The 22,381-nt window shown below is 35.4% G+C and overlaps 1 protein-coding gene across 8 annotated transcripts in view; it reads right to left on the bottom strand.

Moving 5' to 3' along the window:
* Nucleotides 1–202: 202 nt before the first annotated feature.
* The window catches only part of IKZF2 (IKAROS family zinc finger 2), a 150,003-nt gene continuing 127,824 nt past the window's right edge, over nt 203–22,381 (bottom strand). For all 8 annotated transcript variants that reach the window (XM_028112145.2, XM_028112149.2, XM_028112147.2 and 5 more), the window contains 2 exons: nt 14,384–14,527; nt 203–8,547 (listed from right to left, as the gene is read on the bottom strand). In XM_028112145.2, the coding sequence (XP_027967946.1) occupies nt 7,823–8,547; nt 14,384–14,527 (869 nt within the window). In that variant the 3' untranslated portion in view covers nt 203–7,822. The remainder of the gene's footprint in view (nt 8,548–14,383; nt 14,528–22,381) is intronic.

The raw sequence follows: 22,381 nt of genomic DNA, 5'->3' as shown, positions 1-22,381 counted from the left end.
CTACTTTGTACTCTGCTCTGAGGGACTACATAGTAAAGATGGAGATTCCTGATCTCCAGTGCACCCATATCTCTGGGTCAAGCAGTGTGACATGTATACACAAGGACAGTAACTTAAGCCTGATATTATTCAAGTTTAATCTTCTGTACTTGGAAGATGTGTTTGTGTACAGAATTCTCACCAGAAAGCTTTTATAGCAAACTTTTTATGTCAGAAGTTTATTTTATTGGTAAAATATTAAATAATATACAGAATTAAAAACTGCACTTACACTTCTGAGAAGAAATAAATCTTGGACAAATTATATGCTTGTTCCTGAGATTCCCTAAATTTATTCCAGTAGCTGTGCACTCAGACAGTACAAACCTTTATAATATAATCCTTTTCACAAAGTATTACAAAGTTTCTGCAGCTTCTTTAGTTGTCCACACACACACACACTCACACATGCATATACAACACTCATACACGTATACATGGTACCCACATACATGCACAGAGCATGTACGTGTGTACATTAAAAACAAAGAAAATACAAGTCCCACATTTTAGTCTGCAGTGATAAAACTGTTTAGCAGAGGTCTCCAAATTGGTAATATAGCAGAGTGACTCGTCACACAGCTACAAAGACTGTTTCAGTATTTCCATAGTAAACCTCATTTTCTGAGGTATTGTATTTGAGCCTTAAAAAAACTACATTACACTGAGCAAACCTGACATACAAGGTCTGGAATTTTAATTTTACATATATATTTATATATATTTCTTTTTTTAAACAGTTTTTATTTTCCCAAATTATTAGTTTGAAAAAAAATGAGGTTTACTGGTTTGACCTATTTTATTTCTTTTGCTTCTAAAACTCAAAATATCCTAGAAACTGTCAAGCAATTAGTTTTTAAAGTAGTCTAATTACCTTTGGTATTGTTAAAGAAAAAAATCTAAAATGGCCAAGACACATACTATACAAATGCAGTAACTGCCTTTAAAAGAAATGCCAAAGAAATGTTATCTTTTAACAAAACATGTATTTACATTACAGCAGTTTTACTACAGGGACACAGGTATAAAAAAAGAAAACCAGCATTCTACATATAAATATGTATGATACGAAAAATACTTACTTAAATTTGTATGAAAACAGTGCTCCAAATATTTCTTAAAAATTGTCTTCAGTAGGTGATAGGTGTTTAAAATTGAGCTAAGTGCTTTGCTTTTATTTTAAAGTTCATTTCCAAAAGAAGGAAAATGAAATAAAAAATATTTAAAACACTGGGCAAGGGTAAGAAGAAAATTCAGTCTTTAAGAACTGCAACTTTTTCAACTTTAGGACACATTTCCCAGGCAAAAGATTACCAATTCCAGTGAAAATTTAGCCTAAATATAGATACCATAAGATTAGACTAGTGTTTTCAACATTCTCTAATCTTTTGACTATGGAGTATTTTTTCTTTGCCTGTTGTGTCCTTTAACTAACATACCATGATTTTCAAGGGTTTCTTTTTGTCATTAACTAAAGAAAGAATAGGTCAGTTAAAAAAAAAATAACCATAGTTTTTAAGACTTCAAGGAAAGTATTGCACTTGTACAGAAAGAACAGAAAAATATCTTTTGAACTAAATAGCAGAAGCAATCATTCTGGGATTGCAAATAACACATGGTCTAAAAGATTCAACTATTAAGAGCAGATATGAAGCCTGGAGAGCCCCCTCCAAACCTGGAATATTATTATAGTAATGTTAAAGCATTTTCTCCCAACTGGGAGACAGTTAAGACTTTTTGCTTTAGACTTTTAACATCTTTCTAAATTCTTGCAAAGAATCGTTTAATCTCTCATACATTTTAGAAGGAAAACCAAATCAGAACACAAACCCAACTAAAAAGGAAGGCAAACATACCATATTATGATGACATAATCTCTGAAGTCCTACTTTAGGTACCCAACATTTGAAAGTGAAAGTAGCACAAGGGTTATATACCTTACTATGTTTAATCCAACTACTTCTCTTTTTAATATAAAACTACACTTGAGTATAAAAATATGTCAGTAAATTATACAGCCAACAAAAATCACACAAAAAATGTTAAGACTTAAGAGACTGATGAATCGGAAGAGTTGACCTAATCGTCACACTAGTGGGGGAAGGAGAGGCAGAGCTGTCCAGAGGCCGGGGATGACACAGACAGGGGAGCAAAGGGGGTGAGGGAAGAGACAAAACTTAAGAGCTAACAAAGAACTTCGTTACACAGAAGGGGAAGTGATTTATGTTCAAAATCTGAGCGTGCTTGACAGTCAAAATGTTTTATCACAGTTTCAGAAATTGAACTACTTAAAAAAACACACACAAAATAATAAAACAACAAGAACCCAAACCCAGAGTCCTTCCCTTGTTACAGTGTATTCATTTTTTAAAAATCCATTTCCAGTAAATTAAGTAGAATCCTGATAAGTGCATAGTAGGGGATTCAGTGACCTGCACCCGTTTGAGAAGCTTTTCTTACTGTGTGTCACTTGAGGTAATTTGAAGGGCCCAATTAACTGCAAACTGGCTTATCTGTACCTTTATGAAGTTATATGTTGTATTTTATGTGGCTTAGCAGAGGGCCTCTAAATTTTATATTTTATTCACAATAAAAAGGACATCTTAGAAAACTAGTCATTCACGTACCACTCTTTGTATGGGGTAAAGGTTAATTCACAACAAATTTATACAGAAAATATACAAATGCAATGTTATGGGAGAAAAACCCCATAAACAGAATTAGGAACTTATTTCTAAGAGTGCATGTGAAAAATATCCATAGACTTACAGTACAGCAAGAGAAAACTAAAAAGCTACAAATATAATGTTACATAAAAACCTTATGGAAATCCCAAAATTTTAGGTTTCTGCAATAAATGTAAAAATATTCAAGGTGTCATTATTTGGCCTAGTAATATACTATGATAAAAAGAAACACTAGCATATCACAGCTTCTTGGTCATATGACATTTGCTTTGTATAATAAGCAGCTTGTTTTTTTTGTTTTTGTTTTTGTTTTTTAAAAGCTGTCATATCCTAACACATCTATTGCAAGTAATACACAATCATGGTAGGAAACCATTTGAGATTATGCTTTGGAGAATAGCAATGTGATATGACTGTTCAGTTTTGTTTTGTTCAAGGAGAATTAATTACCTGCTTCTTTACATTATTCCATAAAACATTAACAGATTAGGAGACAGTGGTTCTCAGACTAGTACAACACTAGTCTGTAAATTCCAAAACAATACTGTATTTTATTGACCAAAAATTTCACTAATAAAGCCTTGTGTGATACTAGAACTTATTCTTCCTTAAAAACAAAACAAAAACACATACCATAATGCAATTCACAGCTGAAATTTCCCTCTATGCCATATTTTACCTACGTGATCTTGTAATGGTATTCAGAAATACTATCAAACTAATAAGATTAAAAACTGGTTTCAAAGTTTCCTTTTACTTTAAACAGATGAGCTGAAATTCTCTGTATTGGAAATTCCTCTAACAATTTTGCCCTAAGAACACGAAGATGTATTATATAGTACTCAAATTTAAGTGGTTTTTAAAAATACATAATAAAAGTGTTTGTAGAGCTACAGTAGCTAACCAACACTCTCTCAATGCATTTTAAAAAGGCACCAATATAAAGAAATTTTATAAGTATTTAATACGTTAAATTCAGGATCTTAAGATACCAGTTACTGTATATTTTAATTATTTTGCAGAAACTGGAGGTTTAAAAACATTTCTAAGATAACTCTCATATATACAAACTTCAATTTCACCCCTACTCTTTCTTTTGCGTTTGGGGATTTTTTTTTTTTTTGATAATTGCATATAGTACTTACTAAAATAATATATAAAATGTAACTAAAGATGACCACATATGTAACATATCCCTTTTTGTAAAATGAACATTTCAAAGTAAAAAAACAACAATGTAGCCAGTACCTCTTATAATCTAAATTCTGTCTTGAAACTAGGGGCATGCAGATTTTTGTTTATATTTTTGCAGTCTTTTCTGTTCTTTTTCTACTTTACGGAATCATTTTGGAGACAGGATGAAATAACATTTGGAGAATAAAACATGATTTTCATCTAGATGCCTTCACTAATGTATATTTTGTCAAACCTTTATAACATATAAAGACTTCATAGTTTTGTGAGGTGTAGAACCGATACACAATAACTAAATAAAAACAACATCAAGCTCACTAAAATATTCGTCTTTCTCCATTTGCCAACAAGTAAAAGGTAATCATTTTTCTTTTCTGTATCTTCCTATTTAAAAGTTATTTGTGTTTCTTTCACTTTGGAATTTATACCAAAACAGCTTAAAGATCTTTTTGTTTGTTTTGATTTTTTCTGGAAATAGATTGTAAAGACCCAAGGTTTAATAGTTGAACTAGTCCTAAAGACACACTAATAACTTCTTTAATATTTGTTAATACAATCAGGTAAATTTCCTAAATTGCTCAGGCGTTAATTATAATTTTAACTCTTTATGTGCTATTGCAATACATGTGGTCACTAATTGCTCCTTGTCATGACTTTTCTTTAAGAGTGTGTAGGTGTGTACAGACATACACTGTTGCACACCTACAATTGCTTGTACGTTTCTAGGAAAGACATTCCCTACTTTGTAGCCAAATCTAAATCCCGGTCTCTCATTTTCTCATTTTGTCCCACCAGAAAATTCTCAACGGAATGTTTTAACAACTTGAAATTTCTTCCAATCTGCTTATTGGTCATTTTCACTGTTCTAAAAAGCCATATTAGAATGGCTTTTTAAAAGTGATTGACCACTATTAGGGAGAGGCAGCACACATCTCCAACGGGAGCTGGAGATAAATTTCTGGGCAAAATTAGGGCAAAGCAATGTGATGAATTTCTGAATTTTTGCCAAACTAGAAAAGAGAGGCTAACCCATTTTCATGCCCCTCAAGTACTCTGTAATGTGAAATCTCACCTAAATAAACTGGGCATATAATGTTATGTAAAACTTGATTTATTTGGTGTCTGACTCTCATATTTATTTTTAGGCCCTAACAACTTGCATATTTCCTTTTGTGAAGAAGGAGGCATGCAAATATAGCCATTCAGAGTTTCCCAGAAAGCACTGTGCCCACAAAAATTCTTTCTAACCTGCACATTTGAATTGACCTCGTCCTCATTTGTCCCTGCCACACCCTGAGACATCTTTACCTCTTTCTGTTCCTCATATAGTGAAACTAAGAAAATACAAGTATACACTTGTAGCAAATACACTCTCACAAATATTCAGTCCCTTCCATAAAAGAGATTTCCAAAGAGATGAAATGAGAAACAGAGTATACATTAGTACTGTCTTCAGGGGGGTACTATACAACTCTTTAGGTCCACCTAAAATTCAGCTTCATCCCAGGGCAGTTAGGTACATGATTGTTCATACACTGAAAAAAATTCCTAGATGATGCCAGCAGAGATCCACACACAGTCAAAGTGATGAACATATTATCTGCCATCCAAATGCTTCCTTAAATTGCAGTAAGACACAAAATCAGTAACTTTTATTTACCTTCCTCCAAAAAGGAAAAAAAAATATATGAAATTCCAATTTTCTTGAGTGGTTAGGGTAGGGGCAGTAAGGGAGTCTCAAAAACATGCTTTACTTTTGGACATATTGTATGTTCACAATGTACCAAAGCATGCAGCGGGGGGGCGGGGAGAAAGACAGTTGACATGCTATTTAAAATATTTCATGTCTCTGTTTTGGTGCATTCTCTTTGATTTAAAGGAACAGTTTGGACATTTCTCCAAAAATAATTACAAGAGGGGCCAGTAAAGGAGAGCTGAGTTATAATCTTTTTTGCCTAGCTCTAAGCTGTGTTAGTGCTTAGAAGTCACTTAAATCAGCAGATGATAAATAAGAAAATGAGTAAAGAGCAGTATTGGGGCCAGGTTTGCTTCTCTGTCCATACGTCTCTAATCTTGCTAGTTCTCACAGCATCTGTATTAAGAAACATAGTTTCAGCATCCTATTTAATGATTTTTTTTTTAGAGCAGTTATCAGTTACTGCTTAACTGAACCAGTATTCAAAAATGGCTATTAGATATTCCAGTCACGGACAGGACTGTCCTCCCTCAACACAAGCAGCATGTTCCGCATCCAAGTGTGTCTCCCCGCCCCCCCAAATGACTTGATCTCATCTGGTTCCCCTTTAATGCTGTTGGACTGCAGAGAAAAAATAGCACCCTTATAAACGAAATAAAAAATTTGCACATGAAAAATGGCAACATATGCAAGGATTAAAAGAAGAGAAAATTTTTACTAAGGGATTGAGATCCATTTCTGACAAGGACTTATAAATAGTTGAATGTTTTCAAGACAGAAAAATGTGCAGGACATGGTGACTTTCACTTGGAGGTTAGGTTACATTCTAGACTCCAAGAAGGGTAAAAATAAGCTTTGTTTTTTGTTTATCTGTAGTCTAATGTACAAGTTACAAAGAAGTTCCCTTTTCCATGCACCAAAAGTGGTAACTATTATTACTGAAGGAATACTAGAATAAATAGCCCTAGTTCCATAACCTTATGGGGTTCAAGTTACCACATTCAGGTGGCATTAGTAATTGCTTTGAGATTTGGAAAGCAAAAACCTATAGCAAGATTTTTATGATCTCCCACTCAAATAGTAAAAGATAATGGACTATAGATAGAACACTGGGTGGTCACAGCTTGAAAAAACCAGTGAAAAGAGACATACTAGAAAAGGGATTGCTGAGTGGGTCCCCCCCCAACCCCACTGTTAGCCTAATTATATTTTTCTGCTGACTGGTTAACACTGATTAAATGCTGATAAAGTGACAATCGTAAGCATACTTTTAGAAACAAATACGCATACTGTGCTGCCATCACATTATAACTTTAAAAGAAAACTTCCCAAATTTATGAAAAGTAGAGGTCCTTTCTGGAAACTACTAACTGCCTTTTAGCCACTCTTAGACCATATGTTATTCTGAAAACTAGATAAAAATACTATTCATTAAAGGTGTTAAAAGTAAGGCTGCCAGGGTGTCTATAAAATGCCAGTCATCAAAACTATGGAAAACAGTGCTTAAGTTTAGAAAAATAAGATCATAGGACCTCAGATGTATTGTAGGTATCCTTAACTACCTGTGTGTTCAAAAGTTTTGCTATATGGTACAGTGTATAACATACCGTATTATAAATTCCATTGGGGAAGTAAACATAGAACCCACAACAACTCATCCAAGGAGTTTATCTCTGAAAATAACAATGTGTTTGTGTACCATGATCTCTAGAGGGGGAAAAAAAAACAGTTTATATTTTGAAACAAAATTCTTCCTTGAAGAGTAAAATTACTTATACCACTTTAAACTGAGAAAGTTCTACCCAGAAAACTCTAAACTTTCCTGCCTTCAATCATAATCCTGAACATCAGTGGCAAATTAGAATCTCTCAGGTGAATCTATATGAATCAAGTGATTTTTTTTCAAAGCATGATATACCTTATATTTATGCGTGGCAGAAATGGAACTGCTCTTAAATTCCCACAAAATAAACAAGCCAAGTTATCAAGAAACAATATCCCTTGTCCCTTCTCTCTTCTGTTTCTTCCTTATTGTAATTAGGCAGGCAAATGACACTGCGTCCACGAAATAAGAATTAATGACAGTAATAATATTAAACAACAAAAAAAGGTATGTCAACATCTGAGGGAAGGTGGGATTGTAAGTGCAGTATTTCTTCATGTGCAGTTCGTTACTTCATAGGGGTCCCCTTTGGAATGAAAAGGCCTAGTGGAATGTGTGCTCCCCTCGAACAATGTGTGATGAAAACTCGTAACGGTCCTGGCTTCTGTAGCCACAGATGTTGCATTCCAGTGGGTCCCGGTAGCCATGGCAACCCATGTGAATGGTGTACATGACATGGTCTAGGAAAAGGACTCGGCAGTGCTCACATTTGAAGGCCCTAATCTGTTCTCCTTCTCCATTGAAGACCTTGTAGATGTCCTTCAGAGAGCCCTTAGGAGCCTTGGTGGTATCCAAAGCCTTGACATCCTCCTTCATGTAAGCTGGGCTTTGTTTCCTCTTGGGATTTAAGGCAGGGTTTCCTTGGTAGGACTGGTGGTCATCGTGGCTGCTTTCTGAGTCAGTAGAATCTAGGCAGCTATTGCTGGGTGAGGCCTCTCTTTCCTGGGGTCGACTCTTTGGTCTGATGAGAGAGAGAGGACCATCCATGTTGTTTTCATGACTATCGGAGGTTTCCCTGCTAATGGGTCTTTCTATCCTGTTTGGATGATAGACCTGAGAATAAGCTGAGCTTATAACTGGGGCCACCTCAGCGATTGTGCTTGGCGGGTGCTGCATCAGTGGGTGAAGGGCCTCAGCTCCAAGGTAGGTGATTGCATTGTTGATGGCTTGGTCCATCATATGAGACTGCATTAGCTCAGCCTCCTTCTCATATGTTAAGTTCATATCAAAGTGAATGTCTGGGTAGCTGAATCGCATGAGCTTTTCCCCTGAAAGGAGGACGGCGAGAAAAGTAAAACAAAATACAACAAAATTAGTGATTGGATTAAAATATAAATGTACAAAGTTAATCGTCTCCATTTTCTATAATATGATAATCTTATTTTTTAGATCAAGCATTTGGGCTCTTTAATTCTGCTGAGACTCACAAATACTCTCAACCTGCAAAGAGGATTAGTAATAAGAATTTCACAAGCCATTTGCACTTGTTTTAATGCCATCATGAAAATGCATCTAGGCTGAAAGGTATGATTGACTGTATTATTTTCATTCTCAATAAAATTTCCACTTGTCTACAGCTCAGCGACTATAGGCAAAAGAAGAAATACCAGGTGAAAATAAGTCAGAAACTATGCCTATTTTGCATATTTTAGACATCAGTGACCAAGCCACAAAGATCACAAAAGTGAGAGTGATCTGCTTATAACCTCTGTCACCTCACTGTTATATAGGGTTAATTTGGTTGATTTAATGGCTATATTAGAAAAAAAATTATAAAGCCTGTATATGTCACCCTGGAGAATTAAAAAAAATCACCATTAAAATACCATTAAAAGATGTATTGTTTGGGGGTGTCTGGGTGGCTCAGTCGGTTGAGAGTCTGACTCTTGATTTCGGCTCAAGTCCTGATCTCAGGGTCATGAGATGGAGTCCCAGGTCGGGCTCTGTGCTGGGCATGGAGCCTGCTTAAGATTCTCTCTCTCCCTCTCCCTTGGCCCCCTCCCCACCGCTTGTGTTTGCGTTCTCTCTCTCTGTCAAAAAAAAAAAAAAAAAGGTTGTATTGTTTGATAAACTGAATGAAATTTAGGACTGTTTAAATATAGGAGTCATTTCCAAAAGTAGTTTATTTATAAACTTGGAAAATACTATGTTTTGTTGTTTTGCTTCTTGAAATGGAGAATTAATCATTTTTACACCACCCCTTCCTTATTCAGACATATGGGCAATGGTGCTGGTATGTACATCCATTGTTAATTTTCTATACTTTATCTTGATTGAAGGATTTTTGTAGTTTTCCCTTTAATATTTACTTCAACAAATTTATATTTTACTTCAAGATTAGCCATGAAAGAGTTCTGTGCATAAAGTAGGAGAAGTAATTTTAATTTTTCTCCTTTAAATATTGCCAGCTTTGGACAGCATATTTTATCTTTTTAAAATTCTGTCACTAAATGCGGTCTCCTACTAATTGCCTGGTTACTTTGATAGGTAAATCTCACAGATAAAGACTTCTTAAAAATATATGTGGACTTCTTATAAATGTTTAGTATGTTGTTATAGATGGATGCCTAATTTGTAATGTTGATGAAAAAATGTTGATCCCCAGAACTGCATTCTGGAAAAGCACTTTTGGATAGCTAGTATTAATTTCAGATTTGAAGAGAGGTCCCCAAAGTGAGATCAGGGTAATGATCAGAGTAATGAAGAAAAAAATGATGAGACCTTATCTCATGGCATTCAATTTATCACAATATTAAGAGTTTAAAAGTTGAGCTAGACAAACAAATCCCCAAAAGCAATTTAGGGATCATTATTAATACAGTGTGATATATGCTATGAGGTCAAATAAAAGGAATATATAATTAGGGGAGTAAAAGAAGACTTCTTGAAGAAAATGGCATCAGGGATATGTGATGACAAATACTAGCTAAGTAAAGGAATGTGGGGGTGGAGCCTGGAAGGCTCGGAGGCAAGACGGCATGACTTGTTCAAGGGGTTACTTACATTTCACTATATAGCTGAGAGTGGAAATAGATGAGAAAGATGGAAAAGATAATAAAAGGGCTCATTCAACAGCTAAGGAATTGGAATTTTATCCCATGGGCAATAAGGATTAAAAGGATTAAACAGGGAAGTGACTTGATTAGGTATTTATTGATATGGTTGAGGAAGTTATTGCCATAAAGATCATGGTGGCCTGAATTAGTACAGTGGCAGTGGAAATGGAGAAAATTGGATGGGACGGAGAGAAATTTAGAAAATATAGTTTCTAGGGCTTGGTGATTATAGACATGGTGACATAGAACATGAGTAAGAGAAAGAAATTAAACATGGAGCCCAAGTTTCTGGCCTAGGAAACTTAGTGGATGGCAATGAGATAGAGAAGATGAGTTCACGTTGGGAAAGGCTGAGTAATAGTCATGGTCCAGTAACTACCAATATATAGTCTCAAATTTTGGAGAGAGACCTCTACTTGAGATGTAGATATCTAAGTCATCAGTTGATAGAAAGTGACTTCTGAAGCCACAAGAATAGAAGATATAACCCAGGCATAGGTAAAGTGTGAAGAAGAGAAGGTCAAAAATAGAACCTGGAAGAACACCAAGATTTTTAATGCCTGCCCACAGATCAAGGCAAGTTGGATTCTTGCACTGGGCCCCATGTTTACAGAGTTTTTTGCTCCTCATGGAATGAGGAATGTATATAGCCAAGGGAATGTGCCTATCTGGAGATTACTCCCTAGACCATACCCTGGATACCCAGGACCCCAGAATTCCTTGCCCAAATGGCACTGAGCTTGCATCAAGGGTTAGCACAGTCCTCATCAAAGGGTCTATCCTCCTGAGTACCAATTTGTACTGCTGGTATTCACACACTTAGGCCTGAGGAGTGGCCAACACACTACTCTTTATGTGCTATGTGTGGGGTCTAGAATGTGTAGGCTGGAGCGTCTACATATGTGGGCATGAGGCCCCTTTTGGTACTGGACAGAACCAGAGGTAGGTCTAAGAGAGGTCTGGCTGCAGGTCAGGCAGTGGTTCTGCTCATGCTGTCAAGGTCTGGTGTGGAACTCTAAGGAATCTGAGGATTCTATATTTATTTGAACTCAATCTTCCAAGTCAGGAAGGTAGAACACAATAGTTTTTCAGCTTGATTTAAAATATTAAAATATTTAGGCACACGAATGGAGGCCTCCATTAGTACTTTTGCTCCATTTGCATAGCTGTTAAGGGTAAATTCATAATGAAGATTGAGAGGGAGCAAAGAAGCTGGAAGAAATGCAAGAGAGATCAATGTCATGGACACCAAGGAAAGAAGTGTTTCAAAAGGAATTAATTATTCAAGAGTGGCAAATGCTCTCTAGAAGTTGTGTAAGATAGGGGCGCCTGGGTGGCTCAGTCGTTGAGCGTCTGCCTTCGGCTCAGATCATGATCCCAGGGTCCTGGGATCGAGCCCCGCAACGGGCTCTCTGCTCCATGGGAAGCCTGCTTCTCCCTCTCCCACTCTCCCTGCTTGTGTTCCCTCTCTTGCTGTGTCTCTCTGTCAAATAAATAAATAAAATCTTAAAAAAAAAAAAGTTGTGTAAGATAGTCTAAAATGGGTCCACTGCACCTGGCACTATGGAAGCTGGTGGTGACCTCAATGAGGAAGAAAGCCAAGTGGCAGAGACTGGGGAATGAGTAGAAAGAAAGAAATTATGGAAATCAAGCATAGAGAACTCTTTCAACAACTCCATTTTTGAAGAGAAGGAAAAAGTAGGTAGTAGCTAGAAGGAGACTTGGGTTTAAGGGAAGTTTGTTTTTTTTTTTTTAATGATGAGAATTTATCGTGTTACATACGAAAAGGAAAATGCCAAGAGAGGGGAGAGGTTGAAAATATAAGTGAGAAAAAGGAATAACAATGTAAGATATTTGGGGGACTGGGAGAGGAGAATTCCAGAGCACAAGAAGAGGAATTAACATTAATTAGAAAGAGGGATACTTCTTTCATTCAAACAGAGGAAAAAAAGAAAGTATTCATATAAATACAGATAATCTTTATAAGATTAGTGATATTATATTGAAACTATTTTGACTGATTTTATTCCTGTAAGCTGAGATATACCATCAAGGAGTGAGATACAATGTTTGTGGAGAATGAAGAAATGTTGAAATGGCTACAGGGCTGAGCAGGAGAGAGGACTGTCGAAGAATGGATTAAAATTAAAGCTACATATATGGATGGAACAACTGATACTGGAGATCATTTATTCATTGATTTATAGTGACACCAATTTGTAAGGCTGTGGGGTTTTCTCCACAAGTACTATCAGTCCTGTCGATATGAGAAAGATGCTCCTCTTTTCACTAGAGAGTGGAGTTTCACCAGGAGGAGGTGATAGAAAGGCAACAAAGTAAGACAGTCAAGAACATTGTCAAGAGAGTGGTAAAAGTGATTAACCATGGAATCTAAGCTGGATAAGAAAAAGAAAGGAGGACACAAAAAGATATGCAGAGAGTTCGGGGATCGTTGGTCTGGAAGGCTTGATAAGGTCAAAGAACAGTATTTAACTGAGGAACACGGTAAAAAGGAATTTATAAAAAAAAAATCAGATAGTGTGTGATTATTTTTTATATTTTACTTCAAAGGATAATCCAAATAAAAAATACCATTAAATTCCTAATAAAAATCTGTTATTTTTTTAGAAAATTTTAAAAATCAAAATGTAATCTAAAAAAATCTGTCCCTCTAAATCAAATTGAGACTAGTATCTCTAAGTCATAGGAAACAAAAATATTTCAAAGAACAGAACTAAATACATTCAGAAGACATAAAGACATATTTTCCCAACATACTAGTGTCTAGTTGGGATACAGGCATTTTAATGGACATCAATTAAATTGATCAATTTAAAAAATAGATGAGATGGCATTTAAAAAATAGTTATTTATAAAAAGGAAGAGAGAAAGCAGAAATAAAAGTTACTTAGGGCCCAAGGCAGGCCTTTGAGTATTCTTGCAGGGGCTTTAAGTTGACCTAGGATCAACTGTGATCCCTTAGGGCTGTTCTCTAGCCTTTTTTCCAATGAGCTCTGTCAATAACTCTCTCCAGCTTGTCTTAAAATATTTTGGTCATTAGTTCTTCAATTTTAGATTGGAAGGAAATCTTCTCTAAGTGATTACTGGAGTAAAAGAACTTTATTAGCCTTCCCTCCCTGAAATAACCAAAGAGAATATATTCTCCCATTCACCACTCAACACATAACAGGATGTTCTGCAATACTCTTTGACACTAGAATGTGAGAATCTATTTGAAAATCTTTCTTTTCTAATTTTTACCCTATATAAAGTCTGTAAGAATAGATATATTACATATATAATTAATGGCAATTCCTTATACAGAATCACTATTTTTAGACATTCTTAAAAAACTTGGATGCTTTTTGCATCCTTAGAGACACTTTATGACTTACAGTGTACAGAATGATGCCAACTCTGAGTGTATTAAAGAATATCTAAGGGCTTGGAAATGAAAAAGAAAAGTCTAAATACATCATATTTAATCTTTTTGTTTTAAACCATAGGGCAGATGAAAACAAAGATCCACATATGAAAGATAGATCCAAATATGAAGGCTCTTGAATGTAGGTTGCTGCATTATTCTTCTAATGAAGAATTTGGGGGGGAAGATTTCTCTTAACTCCAGATCAAATAGCAAAAGCATTAATACCATGTAAAGAAAAGAGTTTAAAGACCTGGCACTAATGGAAACTGGAAAACAGATTACAAAACTAGCTTATAGATGACACCATTTTCCTTAAGTATTTTTATTTTGTACATAAATGAACATTTTATTTTATATACTATTATACTTTCTATATAATTTCATTTTGAGATAGCAAATTTTATCAGTCTTTTTTTATTTCCTAGGCCCATACACCCAAGGGTGTGTGTGTGTGTAAGTGTGGTACCCATGGAACAGCATAAAGTAGGAATGAATAATGGACAAAAGAGATGGGTATTTATCTCTTGAACTGAAATATACCATCTATGTTTCTAATACATGGAACCTACTTCTGCTCGTTAAAACCACCTTTTAAGAAGTAAAATAATTTGTAATGCTTACCCACAAACTTTTGTGGAGTGGAGCTTTTACGTTTTCCCATATTCCCTGTGAGCTTCTCTATGACAGCAGGTCTCTCAAAAGGCACCAGAGAAATATTGTTGTCCATGATAGGCTCTTGTTCCTTACAATCTTCCATAGGAGGTACTATGCAAAACCATACAAAAAATGCAAACTGATAATTTCTTCAACATTTAAAAGATATAAAGCTGGATGTGCCACCTTGGTATGTGTTAAACATAAGCTAGTATGCTTGAATAAAAGTAGAAAGAATAATCTTTAGTGTTAAAGTACACTCTCTAATTTTACACACACACACACACACACACACACACACGATTTGTTTTTATCCGAGTCACTCTCAGATCAATGACATAAACTGTTGGTCACTATTGGTGGCAAACATGTTGATCTTGTTTCTCATCTTACTCCTCTGAAAGTGTTTTTAACATTGATTAAAATCAATACCACTTTTAGACTGCACTATTTTCAAGGTTTTTGGACTTTTTCTAAAACAATTTAAGTCAACTTGTTTTGCAGGAAAGCTTAAACAGACACACGGAATAACAGCACGATATTTAACCAGTTTTTTTTCACCCGTGTATTTTCCTGTAGCAGATTTTCTACTGATGAGCTGAGTGAGCTGTTAGCCCTATTGGCAGTAGATAAATACCTGCACAAAGCAGCCTTCATGAAGGAGTTCCAATTCTGAACATGTCTACACATAATAAACTGTGGCCGCTTTATGATTGCAATTTATTTTAAAAAGAGCTCTTCAGCAGGATAAAAAATTCCATTTCCAAACTGGCATATTTGCTCACTAAACTGCTCTAATTCACTTGACATAAACTCTCCAAAGCCGCTCCCTCTTCATCCCATTTGTCTAAATTGCTGTGGGCTAACAGATTAGCTCAGAGATACATTAGATATGGACGTTCACAGTACAAAGAACTTATCAAATTGTTTTTGAGTAAAAATAATGTCCAAGGATGTTTACGGATACAGTAACATCTGAGGCAGATGAGATCAATAACTGAAGCCAATGTTCACAGGAAAGACCATAACTTATTCCTGATTATCACTGCTTTCTCTAAATTGTACCTGTGCCAGTACTGTTTGGGAACGTAAAGGTTGCATATCTTAGGCTATCTTTACTTGTTCCACATATACTGTAAAATGATTTATTCTGCTCCTTTCATTTGTAAAGGACAGTTCCACTGTGTGAAACACAATACATTCTCATTTATAAGGGCAGACACTAAAATAAAATGAGAAAGCAGGAGATGAAAGTTAAGAAAATCCAGTGCACAATTCAGGTGACCTACTTAATAACCAATACAGGTTGCTGATTTTGAAGAAATGAAAAATGGCAACAGAAAAATGTTTTCCTAATTTGGACATGTTTAAAGAAATTGATATTCAATCTAAGTTTTGGGTTAACCTCGTCTTGTATAGTCCAGTGGATGGGCCAGAAAAATTTACTCTTCAATGTCTATAAGAGATGGCTACTATTGACAAGAGATGCCATAATCACTGGATTTTAATTTGGAAGGAAGTTAGGAGTTTCAGAAACAAGGAAACACTCAGGTCATTTTCTATACTGATATAATCCATGATATTATCAAGTGGAAAAATATATAACCCAAGATGTTACATAAAACATTATGTTCTCTTTCAGCAACAACTAAAGTAAAAACATGTACTTAAAAAGAAAAGCAAAGAAAGGCTGACCAAAAAATTCAAACAAGGGTGGTCAGGAGGACGGAAGGGCAGTGGAGAATGGATGTGGTTAGGACATTAATTAGATACAGATTATTGTCAAAATCTTAACTTTTGTTTTGGGTGGTGGATTTATAGGCACTTACTACATTATTAAACGTAACTATAAAGCTAAAAAACAGGCTATGTATGGACTGAAGGTGAAAATATGTCACAAACCAGGATCCAAAATGAAAGAAAGGAAGAAAAAAAGGTTTGTTGTTGTAAATTTTGCTAAAAAAACAGCAAAACTGGTTAACAGGGTTTGCCCCCAAATTGAATACATTAATTAGTTTTGAAATGAGTAGTCTAAAACTTGGCAGTTTTGCTCTAAGTCTAACCTTGAATTTTCATATTTGCACACATTTAACACTCAAAACGAAACCTGGGTGTGCGAACTGTCCCACACCACATCCACCTCAATTCAGATGATTTGTCCCAAGTTCAATGAAGCTCATGTGAACTGAAAACAATGACTTTGTCAGAGCTCTCATCTTACTTCTATTTTACATCAGCCCTTCACATATCAAATATTGATGCTGTTTCTACCATATCAGCAATAATAACAATAATTGATATATACTATGTGCTAAGTACTATTCTAAGACTGGATTTAATAATTCCTTTAATCTTTTCAATAACCCCCTCGAGATAAGTACCATCTCCATTTTACTGATGGTGCAACAAATGTATATCGTGCATCCCTAGTTAGTAGGGAATATATGAGTTGAACCTAGGTGGTCTGTCTCTAGAGTCTGGGCCCTTCACCATTATGCTACACTATTCTTTTGTAGACATAATTTGAGTGTTGACTTTTCATAAACAAGTTTGACATATTTTTAAGGTCTGCCATTGGGAAAAGAGCTGATACATTTTCTCAATTATGTAACTAATCCGATTTTTTTTTTTTTCTTTTGCTTTCAAGGATCTGGGTAGAGTGATGGGCTTGAAACACAAAACAAGTTAAGTTACTTCAATAATGCAACAATCACATAGAGATTTACCTAGGCTAAGAAAACACCAATAAACTAATCTTACTTGTTAGAGCAAACTTCATAACCAAAATTCTTCCTTGACCTTATTTTTGATGTTATAACCAAGATAAAAATATTTATACTTGTACTATTTCATTATCTCATCACACTGATAAATCTTGAAGACAGAAGCATCTAAGAGTGTTCCCAACATAGCTATTTTACCAAACAGTCCAACTCAAAATTCAAAATCCAAGAAGACAGAGTCTGAGTGACCTGGATTAGGTCACATGTCCACCCTCTGTCCAAGAGAGGGCAGGCAACATAGGCTGACAGTCCTGACTGTCAGGACTGACATGGCTTCATGCAATGGGAAACAGTTCTCTAAAGGAAAATGGAAATTTTGTTATCAGAAGAAGGAGGGTATGTAGGACAGGCAAAAATAATGGATGTCTTCCACCCTGTCATACATTTTCTCCAGGTTGCCAAATATAAAAAAAAAAAAAAATCAATTCTCTTATTTTCTTGGCAACATCCGATGGTGCCCTTACTTGCTTGCTTTGGCTTCTGTGAAATCACTCTTCCCATTCTCCCATTCTCTGCTCTTACTCATCTTCATGGCTCTTTTTTTTTTTTCCTCTTTTTCTTCCTGGTATTTTGTTGGCCATCTAGATGTCTCACTCTATAGTTACCCATATAACTTTAGAAAACATATTACTTCAGGCTACTGCCTGTATAATGATGGCTCCCAAATATGAACTTTCTGCCCAGACCTCTCTTGAAAACTTGAGATCTATATATTCAACTTCTTCTCAGTTTCACTTGGTGGTTCAGTCTCTCACCGGTGCCTAAACGATAATGCCTTCAAAACCTGAAATCTCCATTTCCCACCCCAAACTTTATCATATTTTCCTAATTACCATATTCTTGAATGGCACCACTATCTACCTGGTCATCCATGCTAAATACCTGTGGCAAATGCTAGGTTTCTTCATTTCACCCAGTCTCTTTTCCCTTCTCTCTACCACTTCCTCCTCATATACACACATGGAGGTACTATGTATTTTAGGTTCTACATCTGCAGTTGCTCTCAGTTTTTAACTGTATATTCCAGACTACTAAACCCAACTTGACCAGATTGTTGCAATGGTCTACTTGCTTCTGTCTTGACTCTTCTGACTGATGTCGTATATGCCTAGCAATTAAACGTTAATCCACAATTATTTTTTAGGATAAAGTACAAAATTCTTTGCTTAGCACAAATGGCCCTTGATACTCTGTTCACAGACTATTTCTCTGACCTTATTACCTTCTAATTTCTTTTGCCCTTACAAACTGTGCTCTAATTATACCAGTTATTTGTAGGTCCTTAACTCACCATGCTCTTTAGGCTTCTATATCTTCATACATGCTGTTCTCTCTGCATAAAAGACTCTTCCATTTATTTAGCTGGCCATCTTGCCTTTCAAAACTCCACTCAAATGTAGCTTTCCCCAGAAATTCCTCTTGGACACCCAGAATCTGATTTGGACATCTATCCTCTATGCCCCTATAAAGCATGTCAGACAGTGTTCTGTTGGTTTACTGGTCTATATCTTCCAGTAGTTAAGTAACCTTAGGGTAGGGATTGCATTTTATTTGTGTCTCTCATACCTTTTATGATGTGAAACAAATATAATATTCAGTGTATTTTTACTGAATACTTCATGAAGGAAATAATGTTACCCAATGGAAACAAGTTGAAGAAGTTTACTAGAATTTACAGATTCTTAATTCTGTTCCCCAACTTGCAATAAAGAACTTCCCTTTCTCAAAAAATTCAAAGCATAAACTTAAGAATATATGTTCTTGTTTTAAAGCTAGCTATCTTTTGGTTCATGCTTTCATTTTTGTCTTCCGGCAAGGGGGAAAAAGCTAATTACATACTTTAGCATTTAAAGTTTTTTCTTCAAGCTAAACAGACTTGAAAAATGAGCATAAAGATAATTTTCAAATAAGATAATCTGCCATAAAATCCATTATTATTTTTACTTCCAAAACTACAAGTCATGAATTTTCTCCTTTTCCCTCAAACTCAAAATCTTTTTAGTCTACCTCCTAAAATATGTCTTAAGTGCTTCATCCTGTTCTCCTCTCCTGTTACTGCCTTCTTACCTTTTCCTTGGCATTCTCACTTCCAGTCTCTCCTCCCACCTCAGTCAGGCATCTCTCCTATGTTCTTCATTGGTGACATTTTTCTTTACAAGACAAATCGGATTACCCCAGTGGAATTCAAACATTGGATTAGCAATAAAAGGCTCCATTTTTGCATTACAACCAATTATGTCAGTCTCATTTTCTACCACTTCTTTAACTCCAACTATGTTCAATGTCCAGGAACCTGCTAATGTTATTTTATACCTCCAAGTGTTAGCCTGTGGCAACTGCTCTGCCTGGAACATACATTCTCTGTGAATCTAATTTGTACGATTTTTCTCAACCTCATGTATGAATCAAGCACTGGATGTAAGAAGGTTTTCTTGATTTCTGGAGACAGAGTTAGGTCAGCTCTGCATTTTCGCTCCTGGAGAAGTGTGCATACGTCTTTATTAGAGCGTTTACTTCATTTTATTCATCTTTCTTTAAAGTACCTATTTCCTACCATACTATAAATGTAAGAAAGAAATTGTGTCCATTTATCTTTATATTCCCAGAATGTTGTGTGGGAAATTAGCACATAGCAAGCCCTCAATAAATGTTTCCTGAATGAAGTGAAAGAATGCCTCTTTGACCTCAGACATTCCCCTCCCTAGAAGAGTCAACATGGGGAAGAACATGTTTTAGGAAAGAGAGGCTAGGAGACATAACTATGTCAGATAGGAACAAAACAAAACAAAAAAAAGAATAATTTCAAAGGGCTAATGGCAACCACAATGATGGCAACCCCCCACCTCTACCACTAAAAGAAAAGAAAAAAAAGAAAAGACAAGATATAGCAGGATAGTAAGAGAGGGAAGGATATAAACATTAATTTCACTGTGGCTGTCTTTAAGAGGAGACACATGCCAAGCCATGTAGGTGAGACAAGGTTAATGATGAACTCTAGGAGCATTTTGCCAGTATGTTTTTCCTCTTACGGCATTTATCAATTCTTACCTCATATATCCAATTCTGCATTAAGAATGTTAACAGAAGAAAAAGGAGATTATGGATACTCTCAAATTATTATTACAACATCCCCACAAGAAGTACAGCATGAAATGATGTTAATATAAACTTATGTGGTTAAACTATATCCAATATTGAAGAACAAATATTTGGGTCTATAAAGGATACCAAAACCTATCTCCTCCTCTCACACTCCCCATACACTTGTCTTTGGCTTTGTCCCCTGCTCTACCCAGTACCTGAGTATCTTCCTCACTTTCCCCATTCTGTTACAGTTTTAGAGCAACCTATAAAGGGCTTCTGATTATTAAGGGCTAAGCAATCTGGGAAATGAGGGTTGATGCTATGGTTGTTTAGAAGTCTTTTCCCCCCAGAATACACCTGCTTAATTTTTCATCAGGACTTATTCTACAACTGGTTAATTTGCCAACACATAGTTAAATGTTGACTATTTATATACACTTTATATAAAACCTTTTAGAAGAAACTCTTTCTTATTCAGATGTGTGTGCAACACACTTTCCATTGAGTTTATGAAACTCAGTGGAAAAGGAATTAATAATCCAGTCAAATGTCAAAATGGCAAGGAGAGAACATTATATGGAAAAAACAGTAGTAGTACCACAAAATGTCTTTAGAAAATTTTGGCATGCCTTCAAGCCTCCACCAGTTACCCTGCCTCAAGCCACCTCTAAAAACAATTTAAACAGAAACGGCAAATGAAACCTCAAATGCCTAAGTTAATGCTGGTAAGTGACACAACTCTATAGGGCATGGAACATTTAACATTTCTTAATGTTTAATGCCCTGAAATGTAATAGTGAAAAGAACTAATTTATTGGGTATTTATTGCATATCCAATCACATTTAGTTCTCATACCGAGTCTGTGACACAGACACCACACAGCCAGGCCAGGTTAGTTGGACTCCTAGAACCACCATTTTACATTCCCTGCTCTGGATCCTATGCTACCTTCATAAGCCCAGGTAATGCAAGCTTGCGATATCAAATTTACTACGACATAAAACACAGGTTTTCAAAAATGTTAGTTAATAATGATAAAATAAAAACAAAGGACTCATTCACAGTAACAAATAGAATTAAATAATTCTTTAGATTATATAAACTACCCTCAAAAAGAAATGCTTCAATTATTCAGGGTAACAAAATAAATATTTTAAATTAAATTCTCAACTTAACAACAACAAATAATCACTTGCTGTCCTATAAACACACCTCTACAATGTGTACTACATAAAACAAAACAAAACCCACAAATAATCCTTGAGCTGTCTATAAGCTGTTAAATAGATATTTATATTTTGAAAATGACTACAGCATTCTCTAGTTATATTATCTGATACCGGCTAAATCTTTTTAAAATAAAAGATATAAATGCAACAATAAGTTAAGATTTTTGTATGTACTTATATGAATGATAAAATTAATCAGTATAAAAATATAATTAATAGGACAAGACAGATGCTCCAAATCTCAAGAACTAAAATTCATAACTTTCCTTCGTAAGGCTGATTATCAACATTAATTTTTCCGTAATGTAGAGTTATTAGTTGATAAACCTTAGAAACTACCTTCCTACCTGCTATTGTATATTGCAGAGATGAGGATGTTTTGCTTGGGTTTTGATTTTTGTGGAGGGAAGTGGTGCCTAATTTTAGTCTAGACTGTCCCCTACACTTGTAGAAAGCAAAATGAGTAATTTCCAAGATAAATCACAAAACAGATTAGAGAAATTTCCAATTATATCAATTCTATCACTGATCACTTACCTAAGAGAAATGAAAATACACAACCAGCTCTTTTAGGAACTCTACAGACTTTCCTAGAACCATTTAACTCTTTGGTGCAGCCAATGAAAGAGGAGAGCAAATACTCTCTTCCTTTGGTGTATTCAAAGCCGGCTGTCATTATTATCTTAATTCAAATGCATGTTATCAGAAATAAATCTGGGAGTTTCACAAAAACTCAGTACAGCTTGTCTGCCAAGGGTCCCAAAGCTCAACTCACTTCACGTGCTTCAGAAGATAATCCCATGCAAAGTTAATGTGATCTAAAATTGTTTTAAAAAGAGTTAAGATTTTATCTTCACGCTCAAGGGTA

Source organism: Eumetopias jubatus, unplaced genomic scaffold (genome assembly GCF_037043125.1).
Source record: "Eumetopias jubatus isolate StellerSeaLion01/CBP00866 unplaced genomic scaffold, mEumJub1_p1.0 scaffold_3, whole genome shotgun sequence".
NCBI classification, from domain to species: Eukaryota; Metazoa; Chordata; class Mammalia; order Carnivora; family Otariidae; genus Eumetopias; species Eumetopias jubatus.
Note: the sequence above shows the minus strand (reverse complement) of the source record. Positions and strands in the feature narration are given on the sequence as shown.